This window comes from Cetorhinus maximus, chromosome 17, assembly GCF_964194155.1.
Source record: "Cetorhinus maximus chromosome 17, sCetMax3.hap1.1, whole genome shotgun sequence".
NCBI lineage: Eukaryota > Metazoa > Chordata > Chondrichthyes > Lamniformes > Cetorhinidae > Cetorhinus > Cetorhinus maximus.
In genome coordinates, this window is record NC_135895.1 from 47295249 (window position 1) to 47313355 (window position 18107).

General features: G+C 45.0%; 1 protein-coding gene across 1 annotated transcript in view; it reads left to right on the plus strand.

The window, feature by feature from the left end:
* Nucleotides 1-18107, plus strand: part of agbl4 (AGBL carboxypeptidase 4) — a 1138261-nt gene that overhangs the window by 940469 nt on the left and 179685 nt on the right. The window contains exon 7 of the mRNA XM_078561909.1: nucleotides 15334-15423. Within this exon, the coding sequence (XP_078418035.1) occupies nucleotides 15334-15423 (90 nt within the window). The remainder of the gene's footprint in view (nucleotides 1-15333; nucleotides 15424-18107) is intronic.

An 18107-nucleotide genomic window follows, 5' to 3' on the forward strand; every position in this document is an offset into this window, starting at 1 on the left:
ACTACAGCTCCTCACACCCTGCTTCCTGTAAGGACTTCATCCCATTCTCTCAGTTCCTTTGCCTCTGTTACATCTGTTCCGATGATGCCACTTTCCAAATCGGGGCTTCAGACATGTCTTCCTCCTTCCTTCCTTAACCGAGGTTTCCCACCTGTGTATGACCCATCTCCTGCCCCTCTGCCCTCACACCTTCTACTTCCTCCCAGAACCATGATAGGGTCCCCCTTGACCTCAGCTTTCACCCCACCAGCCTCCGCATTCATAAGGTCATCCTCCGCCATTTCTGCCAATTCCACCCCCCACCGTTGGCATTCCGTAGGGACCATTCCCTCCAGGACACCCTGGTCCACTCCTCCATCACCCCCAACACCTCATCTCCCTCCCACGGCACCTTCCCATGCAATCGCAGAAGAGCAATGCCTGGCCCTTTTCCTCCTCCCTCCTCACCATCCAAGAGCCCAAACACTCCTTTCAGGTGAAGCAGCTTCACTTGCATCTCCTTCAATTTGGTCTACTGCATTCTCTGCTCCCAATGTGGCCTTCTCTACATTGGAGAGACCAAATGCAGACTGGGTGACCGCTTTGCGGAACACCTTCGGTCTGTCGGCAAGCATGACCCAGACCTTCCTGTTACTTGCCATTTCAACACCTCTTCCTGCTCTCAATCCCATATGTCCGTCCTTGGCCTGCTGCAATGTTCCAGTGAAGCCCAACGTAAACTAGAGGAACAGCACATCATCTTCTGATTAGGCACTTTACAGCCTTCCGGACATAACATTGAGTTCAACAACTTCAGACCATTAACTCTCTCCTCCATCCTTACCTCCTATTTATCCCCTTTTTACAGTGTTCATTCTAATTTCTTGATTTTTAGTTTTTAATTTTTATTTTATCCACTTATTTTTATTTTTATTTATTTTCATTTTTATTCATTATTTTATCCCCACCTTTTATCCTATTCTCAATCTTTTTTCCCACCACCGTCCCTTCCTGCACCCCACCCCCACAAGGACCATCTGTCACTTGTTCATGTTGTTCTTTCCAGAGTGCTTACCCTTGTCCTGCCATTATCACATTCTGCTTTCTGATCTTAATGCCACCATCAGCACCTCCTTTAACCAGTATCACTATCATTAACACCCCTTTGTCCTTCTGTCCATGACATCTCTGGCAATCTCTCCTTTGCCTCCACCTATCTATCCAGCTTCACCTGCTCCACCCCCCTTAATTACATTTACTTTTCATTACATTTTTACTTCTCTTTAGCTCTGAAGAAGAGTCATAAGAACTCGAAACATGAACTCTGTTTTTTTTCTCTCCACAGATACTGTTAGATCTGCTGAGTTTTTCCAGCATTTTCTGTTTTTGTTTCAGCTGTATATATTGTTGCCATGGTCATAGCCTGCAGGGACTCATTTGAGACCTCTATTTGAAGTTCAGTGGAAAGACTGGCCAGTCTCTCCATGGTAGATATTCCCACTGTTACCTGCTCCACCAAAGCAGTAACATTTCAGTTAGAGTGCTCCATCCTCTCTTCTATTACAGAGAGCACATATAGCACATCTGTCAGTACCACACAAAGTTCTTGATGCACCTCCAGCATTCCCAATCTCAATTTTGGTCTTTTGGGGATTGGCATTTGTATCCAGCTGAACAATGTTTGGGCAGGATTGTTCACCCCCACCCCCCCTACCACTCAGTGCACCCCCCCAACCCCCCTGCCCCACCCACCACTACCATGATCCCCACTACCCCACCACCCACAGCTTTTGAGGGCTGTACACAGGCATTCCTGCCACCAATATCTGCTTGTGTTCACTTGTGAATTGTGAACTATGAGACAGATGCATCACATTGCATATGCTTTGTATATAACAGTGATGAATGAATATTTGGGGAGGTGAGGAAGGGTACAGAAAGTGAAGATGCTACTGAAACTTAAGTGGGTGTGAGGAGAGAAGTGATGGAGTATGTTTGCTAAGAGAGCGAAAAGGGGAAAGTTTACATCACAGATGTAGGCACACTGGCTAATGTACTTACTTTTCCTGACCTGGTTAGGTTATAAAACTGTCTTCTGCACTGCATCCAAGACTGGGCACAGTGCACCTGCTGGTCAGCTCCTCAGCTACCTCCAACCACACCTCTTGATGACAGCTGCAATTTTCTTCCTCCGTTGCTGGAGAAAAGTATGCCTCTCTTGTATGTGACGGCACCCAGCAGTAATTCCGGGAAAACATCATTAAATCTGGATGCTGCACTTACTCTTTGTGCATCTATCATAAACACCTCTTGGCTCCTCCAATTTCACAATTCTGCATTGGGCCTTTGAATAGTCGACTTGAGATTGCATCATGTGGGTCAGCAGCAGGCCCAGCATACAGCTTGAAGACACAAAGTATTGAAGTAAAAATGTATTGCCTCAATCAGCCGAAATGGAGAATCTGACTCGCTGACTTTACCTAAGGTTTTCATTCCCATTTATTTCCTTGCCTCCGCATTGCTTGGAACTTGCTTTTACATTAATATTGGAGTCATAATGACCCAGGTATCCCCGTGTCCGGATCATCGGAGACCGGACGTATGACCCAAGGTGTGCATCAGGATCCCGTGGAAGTCCCAATACATTGACCTCCGTGGGAATTGCCCAGGAAGTTTGAACTTCCGATGGGCAATCCCCCTGCTCTGTGGGACCTTCCGCGAATGTCTCTGACTCTGAACTACAGTCGGAGACATTGGACAGTTCTGTGGGACTTACCTGAATAATTACCCAGGAAATGTTAGACAGAAAAATCCAAGTCTAACTCCTGGATAACTACGGAACTGACCACCCAATCACTTGCACTTACTCCTCTGACTCCCCCGTCAACTCCATGACTTCCCCTTGATCCCCTTCGGATTACCCCCTGACCCTACCTGACCAAACCCTGACTACCTGACTACCCCCGACCAGACTTGACTAATCCCACCACCCGATTCCCCCCTGAGCTGACTAGCTCCTGACCTGACTGCTTCTCACGACCTGACCTGACTAACCCCCAACCTACCTACCACCCTACCCACCTGACACCTCATCTACCTGCCCCGCTATCCACTTACCCACTAACCTCATCCACCTACCCATCCTACCATCCTACCCATTCACTCATTCATCCACTCACACATTCATGCATTCATCATTTATTAACATTGACACTGGACATTTAAACTTACCATATGGCAGCTAGTGCTATAAAAAGGGAACTTGTCTTGACTTACCCTGATGCTACAGCTCTGCGATGGAGCTCTCCGAGGGATGCTGCACTTCACATTTCTGAAGAAGCTGGCAAGAAATACAGAGCAGCATCTAGGCGTGGAAAGGTTTGAGTGGAGCAGCAATCTGATGATAATTATCGCTTCTTTGAAGATCCAGCCATTGTTGAAATCTTCCATATCTATTACCTTTAGCTTATTTCCCTAGTTAAATTTTTATTGTTGATGTACCGTACATATTTACTGTGGTTTTAATTTAATGTAACATTTCAATTCAACTGAAGGATTCAATCAATAATCTGTTAATGTGACTTTCATAGCTGAGTGTTTCTTTCTCTTTTGCTTAAGAGGGTGTATTTCTATTCACAAGAGCCATAACATAATTATATTTTGTTGCTTTCACTAAAGTTATTCACCCATTGTCTGATTCTTGCTGATTCCTGCAGTGTTTGTACGTAATTGGAGTGTTCCCTTAAAGGAGATGGTGATAGAATTTATGTACCCAAGAGGCTTGACGTGGATACATTCAACTTCAGGTTTTTTTTGTTGCATGAATAAAATGTAAAAGGCTGTAATATTGGTGAATAAGTTTTGCTGATATTAATCACAGTATATAATGAAATACATATGCTCTACGTACTCTGACAGACCAATTCTACACAGGTTTTCATTTTTGAATAAAATCTTAATGGTTTCTATTGCTGGGAAATATTTCACTGATTCTCCTCCCTTCAGTATTTTGTAGAGCAATGCAGTATATATTATTCTTAAATAATAATAACAGAAAATGCTAGAAATACTCAACAGCATCTGCAGATAGAGAAACAAGTTAACGAGCAGAATTTTCCAGGCCCCGGGATGGTGGGAGCGGTGGCGCGGGCGGAGGGAGGGGAATTCAGAGCAGTGAGAAGCCAATCTGTATATTTAAGGCCTCAATTAGGGGCCATTTAGAGCACTCGCTGGCATTTTGCCAGCGGCAAATTAGCCTCATGTCACGTGCGGAGCCTGACAGCTCAATGGAGATGACCCGCACTTGCCACCCAAACACTGATGCCAGAGGAGTGTGAGGACCTCCCTGCTTGGTCCCTCTAAATTATTATTTTGACCTCTCTGAGGGCACTTTAATTTTGAGACAGACTCATGTTCTCCTATTGGCCTGAGCAGTGCCCACCTCTCTTGGTGGGGTTGCTGAGACTCTGCCAGCCCTGAAATTCAACTTACAGTATTGGGAGCCCCTCCAACATCCTCTATATGGACAGTGAGCTTTGAGGTGGCCAATTAGGAGATTATCTCTGGGAAAACTGCTCATTCAGCCTGGCTCCCAGGAGCGTGGGCTCAGGGCCCTCATTTGGTCCTGTTGTCAGGGTCCTGAAGCCCACGGGAAATTCTTATCCAACATTTCAGGCCTGTGACTTTAAGGAAGTCCTGTCCCCACATCCAGCAGATACCATTATTACCAGTAGGGGAAAGGGGGCAGGGCATGAATTGCACAGGCACGAAACACAAATTTGCTGGGCCATTTGAAAATTGTGCTGAGTTCAAACAGATCCAATTTTTGCAGTTCCAGTGCCTTAACTCACAAATTTATGGTGGAGGCATAAACGTCTCTGAACACCTCATATAAAGTATGTATCTTTGTAAAGAGCTCTGAATAGTAACATTTTAATGATTGAAGCCTTACTTCAGAGATAGATGTTGGTTGCAGACCACATAGGGGACGGGAGTGGGGGTGTGGGGCTGTGATAGATAAAGGGGAGATCTGTGTGACCCCTGAGGACTATTCCTTGCTTCAGGCAGGCAAATGGAAGACAAGATAGACTGCCAGGCTCATTGAATGAAGTGCGTGTCGTGAAAGATGGGAGCTGAACAAAATGGATGGACCTTCCCAAATACAGGTGACAGAGGAAGAGCAGCAGCAGCAGTAACGTGCAGTAAGAGCCAGGGCACCCAAGCAGCAGTTGGCAGAGCCACCACAGAGGAGGAAGTATTACCCTGGTCGAAAAGGGTAGTCTCTGAAGAAGCTTTCTAGACATAACCAAGAAGCAGTGTTGGTGAAGGCTCCAAATTACATGAGAAATGGTGAGAGACATCTATGCCATGGTGGAGGAAGACTTCGCGCCACAATCAACTGATCCCCATGCCCTGTCTGTTGCACTCCAGATTACTGTGGCCTTCAATTTCTATGCAGGTAGCTCCTTCAAGGGATCTGCCACAGACCTCTGCAGTATCTCTCAATCAGCTGCCCACCGGTGCATTACCTCCATCATCGATGCACTCTTTGTTTGGGTGGGGGAACACATCAACTTCCCCACAGATGTGGTGTTGCATACACAGAGGGCAATGGGCTTCACCTCCATAGCCAGCTTTCCACAAGTTCAAGGAGTACCCGCATCATTATAAGGGCATCGATGTAGCAGCCAGAGATATTTGTGAACAGAAAATCGTTCCATTCCATTCTATCAACATGCAGTTTGTGTGTGACCACAAAATGTGCATATATGTGCATATTTCCCCGGCAGCTGCCATGGCTTATCCATTCTGAGGCAGTCATGCCCACCATAACCTTTCCAGTCTAGACCCCAGATCCATTGTTGGCTACTGGGGGCAAAGGGTACCCATTAAGGAAGCAGCTGCTTACTCACTTGAAGTAACTGGAGGCAGGCCCCCAATGTTGCTACAACAGCCACTTGCAGACAAAGACTTTCATCAAGCAGGCTAGTAGCTTTTTAAAGATGCAGTTTGGATGCCTTGACTGCTCAGGAGGAGGACCCCAGTACACGCTTCCAAGGGTGTTGAGGATATTGGCCATTTGCTACATGCTGCATAATATAGCACAGCGGAAGAGCATTCACCTTGAGGGGCCAGATGCTGGTGAAAGAGCTATATCATCGGAGGAGGAGGAGGAGATGGACAAAGAGGGCAAGGAGGCTGAGGAGGGCATTATCACCTCCGATAAAGATGCCACCGAGGAGGAGGGTAACCGTGGAAGTCATCCTGAAGGACATGCTTGGCTATCCATGGCCAGATCCAGACAGGACGCCATTGTAGCCAGGGACCTCTTAACACAGAGGCAGTTCACCTAGGCAGCCCTGAGAATATCACTGCATATCCAGCAGCAAGTCCCTGATGAGCCATTGCCACATAAGCGTCCATTAACATTGGCACCATGCAACTTCCAGGAAATGCCCAACCCCAAGAAGAGAGAATGCAAACAATAATGCTTGACATTCAGTGCCATCACTATGGATGAATTCCACATCATTTTCACCCTTGGGTTCACCATTGTCCCCATTCTGACCTTGAAATGCCCATTAAAAGCTGGGAATTCAATTGTATGTTAGAGGCTGGCAATTAACCAAAGACAGCTTCACCTCATGTCTAGCCAAAGCCTGTCCATCATGTCAACAGTGCATGTGTGCAGACTGAGATGAGACTCTGGACATGCATATATGAACGCTGGGCCAATAGAAATGCAGTGACTTGACACTGTATAAGACAAAGCCACACATGTGCTCACCACACCATCCATCTCCTTCCATAGTGACCACAAATCAATGGCGCACAGTAAGAACAGTGTGTGTCATCTACAACATGCAATGCTGCAACTCACTGAGGCTCCTTGTCAGCCCATGGCGTCCACCATATAGAAGGACAAAGGCACCAATCGCATTGAAGCTCCCACAAGCTTCCATCAAAGAGACATAACATTCTGACCTGCAGAGGAACCGCTATGCCATCACTGTAATGGATCAAGTGTGTCTCACAGTCTTCCTTACTATGGGTAGACCTATACCAGATGAAGCTCATCTTCTCAAGAAGTCAGATCATCACAAATGCAGCTATGGATGGACAACAAATGTTGAAATGGCCTACGATGTCTTCACCCCTTGGTAGACTAAAACCTTCTCTGAACATCATGAATGAGGACTCTGCCTTACACTGCTGGACATATATGGTCACACCCTCGCATTACTCATGCTGTCACTAAGACAACTGGCTGCAGTCTTCATTGCTACTGGTAAGAACCTAGTGCTTTATGTTTACCTGGTTATTGTAACTATTACTCTACAATGACACTGCATCCATTGGGGAAATTATAGACTTTATTTGAAAGGTACATGAAAGTAACTATTAACACTGTGAGAGTAAATAACACCAAAGTGCACCTGTTAGTGATCGAGGAGAAGTGCAGCCCTGCTTTCATGAACACTCCTAATATAGTGCTCCTCGTATTGTCTTGGGGGAAATGGAACCTTGCTGCTCACCTCTCTGGCTATATGGCATTGAGGAGCATGGCAGCCAGCTTTGTCATGCGGAGACACATTGGGAAACTGCCAGAGACATTGGGCTCTGCATTTCTACAGGGGCAGCTGTTGCCACTGGAACTTGTACCACAAATAAGGGTTCTGGCAGAGGGACCAGGGAAGCAGTGGAAGATGAGGGAGTTGAAATGTTAGAACCCTCATCCACCTCCACTGCCCTAGGCTGGCATTCAAGTAGTTTGGGCGGGGTTGAATGGTGGGCACTGCAATTATCCCTTTGAGCCACCATTGTGCCACCAGCGTGAACATCCTGTTGTGGGTACGCAGCTCCTCAAATACTCCATGGATGTCAGCACTTATACTCTGAACGGCATGCTCCAGGCTACTAAGTGAGCCATGAACCCTTTGCATGATGCCTCGCTGCTCTTGCATGCACTCTATGAGATACTGCATGAGATTGGCCATTCTCTCATGTCATTGAGCACTCAAAACATGATCGAGCTTGTCACCGCGATGGACTCCTCCATTCGCAGTGCCTGGGCTCTCCTTTCTTAAGGAAATTTTGCCAGATGAGTGCATATCTGCTGCTGCTGTTCCAAATACTGTGCCCCATAAGGTGACTTCTGAGGCCCTACCTCATTTGCTACTGGAGTATCATCGTAACTTCCCTCCCGCCTTTGAGGGGGATTGTGTACAGATGTCTCTGACTCAGACACCTCCTCTTGCACTCTGTTGTGGTATCCTTCACCCATACCACTGACTCTAATGGGTGCAATATTCCTCTGAGGAACTAGTATCTGTGTTGGTGATGCTCAGATGTGAAAGTGCTTCTTTGGACATCTCTTCCTCCTCATGATGCCCAAAAGATGAGCCAGCTTGGTGGGGCTGGGGGATGGTGGGCAAACAATGATGAGATCTGTGTGAGACACAACAGGAAGCAACTTGAGCAAACCTTGGACAATTTGAGAGCACCCACAGTTCCAGGCCAGTGCCTTCAATCATACTGGCAGAACCCTTGGCATGCAATAACCCTTCATACTCCTTCACGAGCCAACATCCTAATCTGCTTCATGCATTAACATCATCACCCCCACCACTGACGCTAAGCTTGAATTTTTAAAAGTTAATTCATGGGAGGTGGGCATTGCTGGCTAGGCCAGCATTTATTGCCCATCACTAACTGCTCTACAGAAGGTTGTAGTGAGCTGCCTTCTTGAACCACTGCAGTCCATTAGGTGTAAGTGCACACAAAGTGCTGTGAGGGAGGAAGTTCCAGGATTTTGACCCAGCGACATTGAAGGCACGATGATACATTTCCAAGTCAGGATGGTGAGTGGCCAGGAGAGGAATTTTCAAGTGGTGGTGTTCCAATGTGTCTGCTGCCCTTGTCCTTCTAGATGGTAGTGGTTGTGGGTTTGGAAGGTGCTGTCTAAGGAGCCTTGCTGAGTTCCTGCAGTGCATCTTGTAGATGGTACACACTGCTGCCACTGTGCATCAGTAGTGGAGGGCGTGAATGTTTGGGGATGGGGTACCAATCAAGCAGGCTGCTTTGTCCTGGATAGTGTCAAGCATCTTGAGTGTTGTTGGGGCTGCACACATCCAGGCAAGGGGAGAGTATTCCATCACACTTCTGACTTGTGCCTTGTAGATGGTGAACAGGCTTTGGGGAGTCAGGAGGTAAGTTACTCACCACAGGATTTCTAGCCTCTGACCTGCTCTAGTAGCCACAGTATTTATATGGCTAGTCCAGTTCAGTTTCTGGTCAATGGTAACCCCCAGGATGTTGATCGTGGGGGATTCAGTGATGGGAATGCCATTGAATGTCAAGGGGCAGTGGTTACATTCTCACTTGATGTGGATGGTCATTGCCTGGCACTTGTGTGGCGTGAATGTTGCTTGTCACTTCTCAGCCCAGGCCTGGATATGGTCCAGGCCTTGCTGCATTTGGACATGGTCTGCTTCAGTATGCGAGGAGTCATGAATGGTGCTGAACATTGTGCAATCATCAGCGAATACCCGCACTTCTGACCTTATGATGGAAGGAAGGTCATTGATGAAGCAGCTGAAGATGGCTGGGCCTTGGACACTACCCTGAAGAACTCCTGCAGTGATGTCCTGGAGCTGAGATGATTGACCTCCAACATCCACAGCCAACTTCCTTTGTGCTAGGTATGAGTCCAACCAGTGAAGGGTTTTCCCACTGATTCTTTTGACTCCAGTCTTGCTAGGGCTCCTTGATGCCACACTCAGTCAAGCGCTGCCTTGATGTCAAGGGCAATCACTCTCACCTCACCTCTGGAGTTCAGCTCTTTTGTCCATGTTTGAACCAAGGCTGTAAAGAGGTCAGAACCTGAGTGACCCTGAGGTTACAGACTGTGGTTGAGTACAATTCTGCTGCTGTTGATGGTCCACAGTATTTCATGGTTGCCCGGTCTTGAGTTGCTGGATCTGTTCAAAATTTATCCCATTTAGCACAGTGATAGTGTCACATAACATGATGGGGGGTATCTTCAATGTGAAGATGGGACCTCGTCTCAACAAGGACTGTGCAGTGGTCACTCCTACCAATACTGCCATGGACAAATGCATCTGCGGCGGGCAGGTTGGTGAGGATGAGGTCAAGTATGTTTTACGTTTTTGATGGTTCCCTCACCACCTGCCGCAGACCTAGCCTAGCAACTATGTCCTTTAGGACTGGGCCAGCTCTGTCTTTAGTGGTACTACCGAGCCACTCTTGAGTACATTCTGTGCCCTTGCCACCCGCAGTGCTTCCTTCAAGTGGTGTTCAAAATGGAGGAGCATGAGTTCAACAGCTGTGGGGGGTGGGGGGGTGGGAGGGGCGGGTGGGGATGGTGGTGCGGTGGTAGGGCAGCGGCACATGGTAATCAGCAGGAGGTTTTCTTGTCCATGTTTGACCTGATGCCATGAGACTTCATGGGGCCCAGAGTCGATGTTGAGGACTCCCAGGCCAATTCACCCCCAACTGTATGCCGCCACCTCTACTGGGTCTGTCCTACCGGTGGGACAGGACATACCCAGGGATGGTGATGGTAGCATCGGGAACATTATCTGTAAGATATGATTCTGTGAGGATGACTATGTCAGGCTGTTGCTTGACTAATCTGTGAGATTGTTCTCCCAATGTTGGCACAAGAGCCCAGATGTTAGTAAGGAGGACTATGCAGGGTTGACAGGGCTCCAGTCTCCAATTACCATTGTTGTTTCCGGTGCCTAGGTTGATGCCGGGTGGTCTGTCTTGTTGGTCTGTCTTGTTTCATTCCTTCTTAACTTTCTAGCAGTTTGATAAACTAAGTGGCTTGCTGGGCCATTTCAGAGGACATTTAAGAGTCACCCACTTTGCTGTGGGCCTGGAGTCACATGTAAGCCAGACCAGGTAAGGACAACAGATTTCCTTCCCTAAAGGGCGTTAGTGAACCAGGGAGGTTTTTATGACAATCGATTCATGGTCATCATAAGACTTTTAATTCCAGATATTTATTGAATTCAAATTCCACCATCTGCCACGGTGGGATTCAAACCCGGGTCCCCAGGGCCGTACCTTGGGTCTCTGGATTACTAGCCAAGTGACGATACCACTACGCAACCACATGACTTCTGAGGTTTGCCCATGGTGGATACTAGGTGAGTTAGCATGGAGGGGGTATGGGCAAAGGGCTGTGCAGGGGCATGGATGGCATGAGTTGGCACTAAGTTGTGGTATGAGGAGCCATTAGTGGTGGGTAGAGGGGCATGGGGTGTCATGGAGTGTCTGAGGGGCTAAGAGGGGTGGGTGGGGACATAAGGTGGCATACGTTGGCATGGATGGGGCATGAGGAATGTGAAAGAGGTGATGGGTGAGGACTGGAGAGTTGCTTTTTAATAATTTTTAAAATATCTTCAACAAAGTACTGCAGCGCAGAGGCAGGCCTTCTGCCCAGTCCGCCTCTGCACCCGGCAGCTTCCTGCTTGTTATGGTAGCGGTGGATTCGATTTCTAATCCAGCAACCTCCGGAATGTAATTCCGACCTTCTGGGCCCCTTTTTCAAGGGTCGAGTTGGCAGAGCTGGGAAATGTCCCATCTCTGTGCTCCCGACCCATGAGCGAAAATCCCGGCTGTGGTTGACGTTAAAAAAATAATTTCTCAGATAATATTATATTTTTTGCAGTCTTCCCACATTTATTGTTTTTTGCCTGATATATATATCAACCAAATATGTCCTTCATTAAATAAGGTCAATAGGCAGCATCAAAATCTATGATTTTCTATGGAAGGCTCATAATGGGCCTTTACTCTCAGTGAACCAGTTGACCAACAATTGCAGTTCTTACTTACGTGATTGACAGACTTCTCCTGCAAGAACCCACCAGCCTCCTCCCTCACAGCGGAGGCCAGGGCGGCTACTTATATCAGGCCTGGGACATCATCTGCCTTGTACTCATCAGGGCGCACCTCCACCTCTGCCACTGAACTGCTTGGATCAGTGGGCTGATATTTCCCAATTTGAATATCGTGTCTAAATGGCAAAAATCTAGCCCATTAACTCTGTTTCTTTCTCCACAGGTGCTACCAGAACTGCTGAGTATTTCCAGCATTCTCGGATTCTTTATCATAGTATCTTTCTTTTGATATATTATTCTTAACCACTGATGTTAATTCACTTTATTTGTCTAACCAAAGTAAAATATGAAATGTTTCCTGCTGTAAAAACAGAACTAGTCCTGTACCACTTTTGATAACAATTGGATCTATAATTTCCTTAGGTTTGTGGAAATAGTTTGCCACATTTCCAATTCTCACTGGAAACTTAATTATGAGAAGTACTTACCAAACAAACTTATGCTCTGTAATTGTACATTTGTTACTTTATGGCACTATATGAATGAGACACTGTCTGATGTGAAGTTAGTGGGCTTCGAATATCTATTAATATCTGCTATATTAAAGGCTGCTCAAAAATATTCTAACATCTGATAACTTTATTCATTTGCTTATTGATAGATTGAGAGCTGAGCCATTTGCACAAGTGAAAATTTATTATGGCCATATTATGAATTTGTATTTGTTTATGAAATTATTTTCCCCAGAACCCTCACTCCTTACACTAAACACCAATCTTCTTCCAAGAATTTTAGTACCTGACTTGCTTTCCAGTGTCTATTAGTGCTGCTAACTCATGTGGCCTATGTGTACTTGCACTATGGGCAGAATCTTCGGCTCAGCGAGTGGGGGTGGGGCCCGCTCACTGAGGCGTAAAATGATGCGGGGTGACATCGTTCGTGCGTCCTGACGTCACCGCGTGTCATTTAGATTTTCAGTTCGGCAGGCGCGCAGCCGACTCAGCTGTGCACCCGCCGAACTTTCAAAGGCCTTTTAAGGCCTGTTAAAAACAAATTAAGGCAATCAGCTGAGCTGCCCGTCCAACCTTAAGGTTGGCGGGAAAGCAAAGAGCCCAGGCAACCTTTGCATTTTTCATAGAACCTCATCCACGGCCGTGATGAGGTTTCATGAATGATTTAAAATTTTCAGAAATTTTTATTAAAATTAATGCACATGTCCCAGCTCATGTGGCAGTTTCACATGAGGGGACATGTCATAAAAATTTTCTCGCTGCTTTAATACACTTTTTGGACTTAAAACTAATCTCCCTGAGGCACCTCTGTGCGTCAGGGAGATTTCTGTGCTCTTTCTGTGCTCTTTCGCACGCATGCGCGAAAGAGTGCACTCCCGACTCAGGCAACCCCCACTCTGTCTGCACAGGGAGTACACAGTGCTTCCTGGTGCGTATCATGCTGGGCGGGCCTTAATTGGTCCACCCACGTAAAATGGCGGTGCGGACCCGATCAGGGGCACCAGTTGGGTCCGCGCCCGCCTGCGCCCGCTCCCACATGGCCCCTAGCTCAAATTAAAAAGTACCTAACTTCTAGTTGGTATCCTAGGCTAGGCCAATGCACTGGGTAATAAATCAAGGGTGAAGGATGACAACTCAGCGCTTTAATGCATTTGTACACCACACTCTGAATTTATTAAGTCAAGGCACAAGTCAGGGGTGTAATGGAACACTCTCCACTTGCCTGGATGAGTGCAACACTCAAGAAGCTCAACACCATCCAGGACAAAGCAGCCCACTTGATTGGCACCCTATCCACCATCTAAAACATTCAATCCCTCCACCACCATGCACATTGGCAGCAGTGTGTACCATCTACAAGATGTACTGCAGCAACACACCAAGGCTCTTTCAACAGCACCTTCCAAACCTTTCATAACTAGATAGACAAGGGCAGCAGATGCATGGGAACACCACCATCTACATGTTCCCGTCCAAGCCACTCCCCGTCCTTACTTGGAACTATATCGCTGTTCCTTCACTGTTGCTGGGTCAAAATCCTGGAGCTCTCTTCCTATCAGCACTGTGGGTGTACCTACACCACATGTGGTTCAAGACGGTGGCTCACCAGCACCTTCTCAAGGACAATAAGGATTGGGCAGTAAATGCTGTCCTAGCCAGCGACACCCACATCCCATGAACGAATAATAATAAAAAAAACTCCTCCATGGAACTAAGAAACCTTAGAAAGGGTACTGTTTTCATGCTTGCTAAAAATACTTGAATCTCAAATAATGGATATGTATACATCTGTTGAAGAAAAAAAATGATAATGTGAAAGAAGTAATTTTAGTTCTTGATGTCTAATCTCTTTTTTGCTTTAATTACCTGAAATGTATTTTCTCTGAGCTCCCCCACCAACTCCCGCCCCACCCAACAATAGCTGCACAAGTTTAAAGGGGAACTCATTGGGGATTAAGCTCATTTATTCATAAACTGTTTTGATTCTGGGTTTCCTAGGTAGCTTATAAAAAGTTTAATAGCATAATTCACAATTTAGGATGTCCTAATATAGTATTTCAATAGCTACATTAAATGAAACTTGGATTCACTGCATGATATAATGTTGCCATTACAAGCAAAAATTACAAGCAAATCAACATGCAAAACTGTTTATGTTTGTCATTAACACAATTTTCAAGCACTCTTCTAATGTTCAGGAAAAATAGGCGTAGGACAGAATATTACGCTTGGCATGCGGACACGCACCCGACATGCCCGAGCGTTAAACGATGCGCAATGACAGCGGGCATTCCAGAGTTGGCTACGTGCCCACCGACAATTAAAAGGCCTATTAAGGCCATTAACAACTTAATTAAATTTAAATTTACAATGCTCATCCAACCTAATGGCAGGCAAAAAGACCAAGTGGCCTTTTCATTTTTTTAGGAAGCCTCACCCACGAGAGGGATGAAGTTTCCTAAAGCAAATAAACATTAAATAAAAACTTTATTTTTGAATTAAAAACATGCCCCACCTCATGTGACAGAGCCCTTTCTTATGCATGTGCAAACTGCGCGCTAGGCTTGGCTCTCCCTCCTCCCCCCGCCCGCACAGGCAGCACTCGGCGCTGCCACTCGCGATCCATGCAGGGCGGGCCTTAATTGGCCCACCCACGTGAAATTGTGGTGCAGAGCCAATCGTGGGCGGCGGTTGGTTTCCCGCCTGCCCTGCCAAGCACCCCCGCCAAGGGCAAAATCCTGCCCATAAAGTTTAACATAAAGAAAAATTGTTTTAATGATCAGATTATTGTATTGATCCTACTTAATTTGCAGCAGTTACATTTTGACTATGCTGATATTTATTCTTGCAGTATAGAATCACTTGGTAACTAAGACTATTAATGAGGATGCTTATTATAAGAATTAAACAGTAATGATGCCTCCTTACAATTTTCTTGATCTTTGATTCTTCATTATTTCCCCTTTCCCTAGTAAATCTCAATCCAGGAATAGAACAAAAGATTGTTTTCATCACAGCCCGTGTACATCCTGGGGAATCGCCTGCATCGTTTGTGTGTCAAGGTAAGTCCTGTGTTGCACCTCTCAACTTTGTTGATGATTAAATAAAGCAATTGTCTAAGTGTTATGAAAGGTAGTTTTTATTTTTCTATTTCAAAGCTATATCCTCTATTTTGGATTAACAAAGAACACATAAAACAAAGAAAAATGATCATAAGAAGTATCCCTCACCATTTATGTAATGCTGTAATTGAATTTGCAGTTAAGGTGTTTGGCCATGAGTTGGCAACAGGCCAGAAATTATTTTCGCGAACCCAGGAGGAGCAATCTTGGTTCTCCTCTTCCCACAAAATTAATTTTAGGCATTTGCTGAGCAGCCACCAGCAGTCTTTCTAAGGATGCCTGTTTAATCCATTCGACATGAATAGGAATGAGCGAAGTGTGCTCAGTAAGTGACAGGACCCCAGTTACCATATTGCCAGCAGTCCCCCATTTAATGTAGGTGGTCATTCTGGCCACTCATTTCAGAAACCTGCCTAAGGTGGTGGCGGAAGATTGCCAACATAAACAGGGTGGCTAGCCATAATATGCCATTTTCAGGCCAGGCACACCCTTTTCTCCCCAGGTAGATGCACTTAACATCAACCCCAATTAATTACATGTTCATCTTTTCCCTGTCTTTGTGGATATTGTCCTGGATATTTGTATTCATTGCTGTACGTCTTCCTCTGTCGTGCTGAAGGATTCAATTGAACGGCAGGGTGAAATTTGTCTTAGGAAGTAGCACGAAATAGGTAATAACAAATTGGAAACCTGTTTTAAACTCAGTCCAATTTTCCTTTTCTATTGACTTCAAAGAAAATCAGGCAGAATGTTAAATGGGCTGGCTATTCCTCAACACCTTTGTTGTACAACTACCAAGATGAATTTCACAGCTCAACAAGTCTTCTATTGCGCATCGTCATTTCTGATGTGTGTCGCTGACAAATATTTTGATTGTAGGCTTGTGGGATAACTATCAATAAGTTGTTGACATATCTTTTTTACAAGTGACTTTTGGACTGCTGTTACTGGTCCAAGTAACTGGTCCAACATAATCAAATTATATGTGTGGAACTAAATGCATAGCTGCATCTTGTATGTTTGTGTATGCATGATGTGTACATATAGAGAGATAACAGAAAATATCTGCCTATCATAAGAACTATTATGAGTGTAAGATTATAATGAAAATGAATAACTGAGTAAACTTAAGTTTTCCTAGCTTTAATCTTTACACACCAGTCTGATTATAGATAATATATATTTTTGAAGTGCGCTAGTGATTTCAAATGGAAAAAACTGCAGAAGATTTAAAAAGGTGTTGTGCATAACTGCTGAAGCTTAATTTATTGTTTGACAAATTCACATTTTTGACTATGCTAAAAAATTGCATCTTTTTATTAGAATTTTTTATGTGGTTTAATAAAGGAAAGGCATTAGAGTTAGAAATACAAGTATGCTACTTGTAAGTTCTTTCCCTCACAGGGCTAATAATGAGGAGTGGCAGTACATGCACAGACAAAAGATTGTGACAGAATCTCTTTAGTGTAATAATTTTACTTCAGAACTAATTAAGTGCTCATCTAGCATGGTTTCCTAGATTGATTTAATTGAAATTGCCCTTTAGTCTCATAAGGCAAATTGAAGGAAATTGCAATTGCTTTGTGGCCTTTCCAAGGGCAGGCGTTTATTATATCATTTTCTCAGTATAACAACAAGGTTAAATGACTGCATCCAGATTAAAACCATAATGCGTCTATTAGACTTTGGTAACAAATGTTAGAACATGAGGAAAGTCAAGAAAATGCAACTTCACTCATCAAAGCTCAACCCTCCAAATGTTTGTTTTAATATCTGTTTTAATTCATACGCCAATTGTTTTTCTTTTCACAAACCTTGAATTATTGTGAAACTTCATTAATTTTGGATCAGGATTCTATGAAATGGATATTGCCGATTGTACTCCTGATACATAGCTTCATATCTGGAGTGCATATTGGGAATTTCAAATGTGCCCCAATGATTTTCCATACAGTTCTCAGACAACCTAAATTCTTGATATTTATCGGTAATATGTCTTAAGGGAGAAATAAATTGGACCATCTCCATCTTTGTGCCCAGGAAACACTTAATTTCTGGTTGCAAAGTAATTGGGAATGAGGCAGAAATCCATGATGTTTGGTCTCCAGCCCTTTTGCAGTGCACGAGGATTTCATGAATTCTCCAAGAGTGGAACAAAGCAGATGGATGGGATAGGTAAAGGAACTTTGGGCGGCATGTCCTTCTTCCCGCAAATGACCATTTGCAAGTTCTCTAAAAAGAAGTAAGCCTTGTCTTTTTACGTTGCATCAAGCCCCACTGAGGCCAGAGGATCTAAGAGGTAGTATCAAGGGCTTGAGGGTGCCTTAAAAATTAGAACAATTCAACTGTGCTAGTATTCCATTTCCATTTTCTATACCCAGGGGCCTCAGAGCTGGGTGACAAATTTGTTGCCGAGTTCTAGGCAATTTTGTACGATGGACCACCAGAAGTTAAATTCAAGTTGTTCCATTTTGATTCAGACTTCCGGAGGTAGGATATTTTCATCCCATTATTCAGGGCTGGGATAAAAACCTATTGCTCAAACCTAGTGCATGATAACCATGACCACTATGTTGTATCTGGATGTTTGCCACCTGCCATTTATAATATAATGTACACGCGCA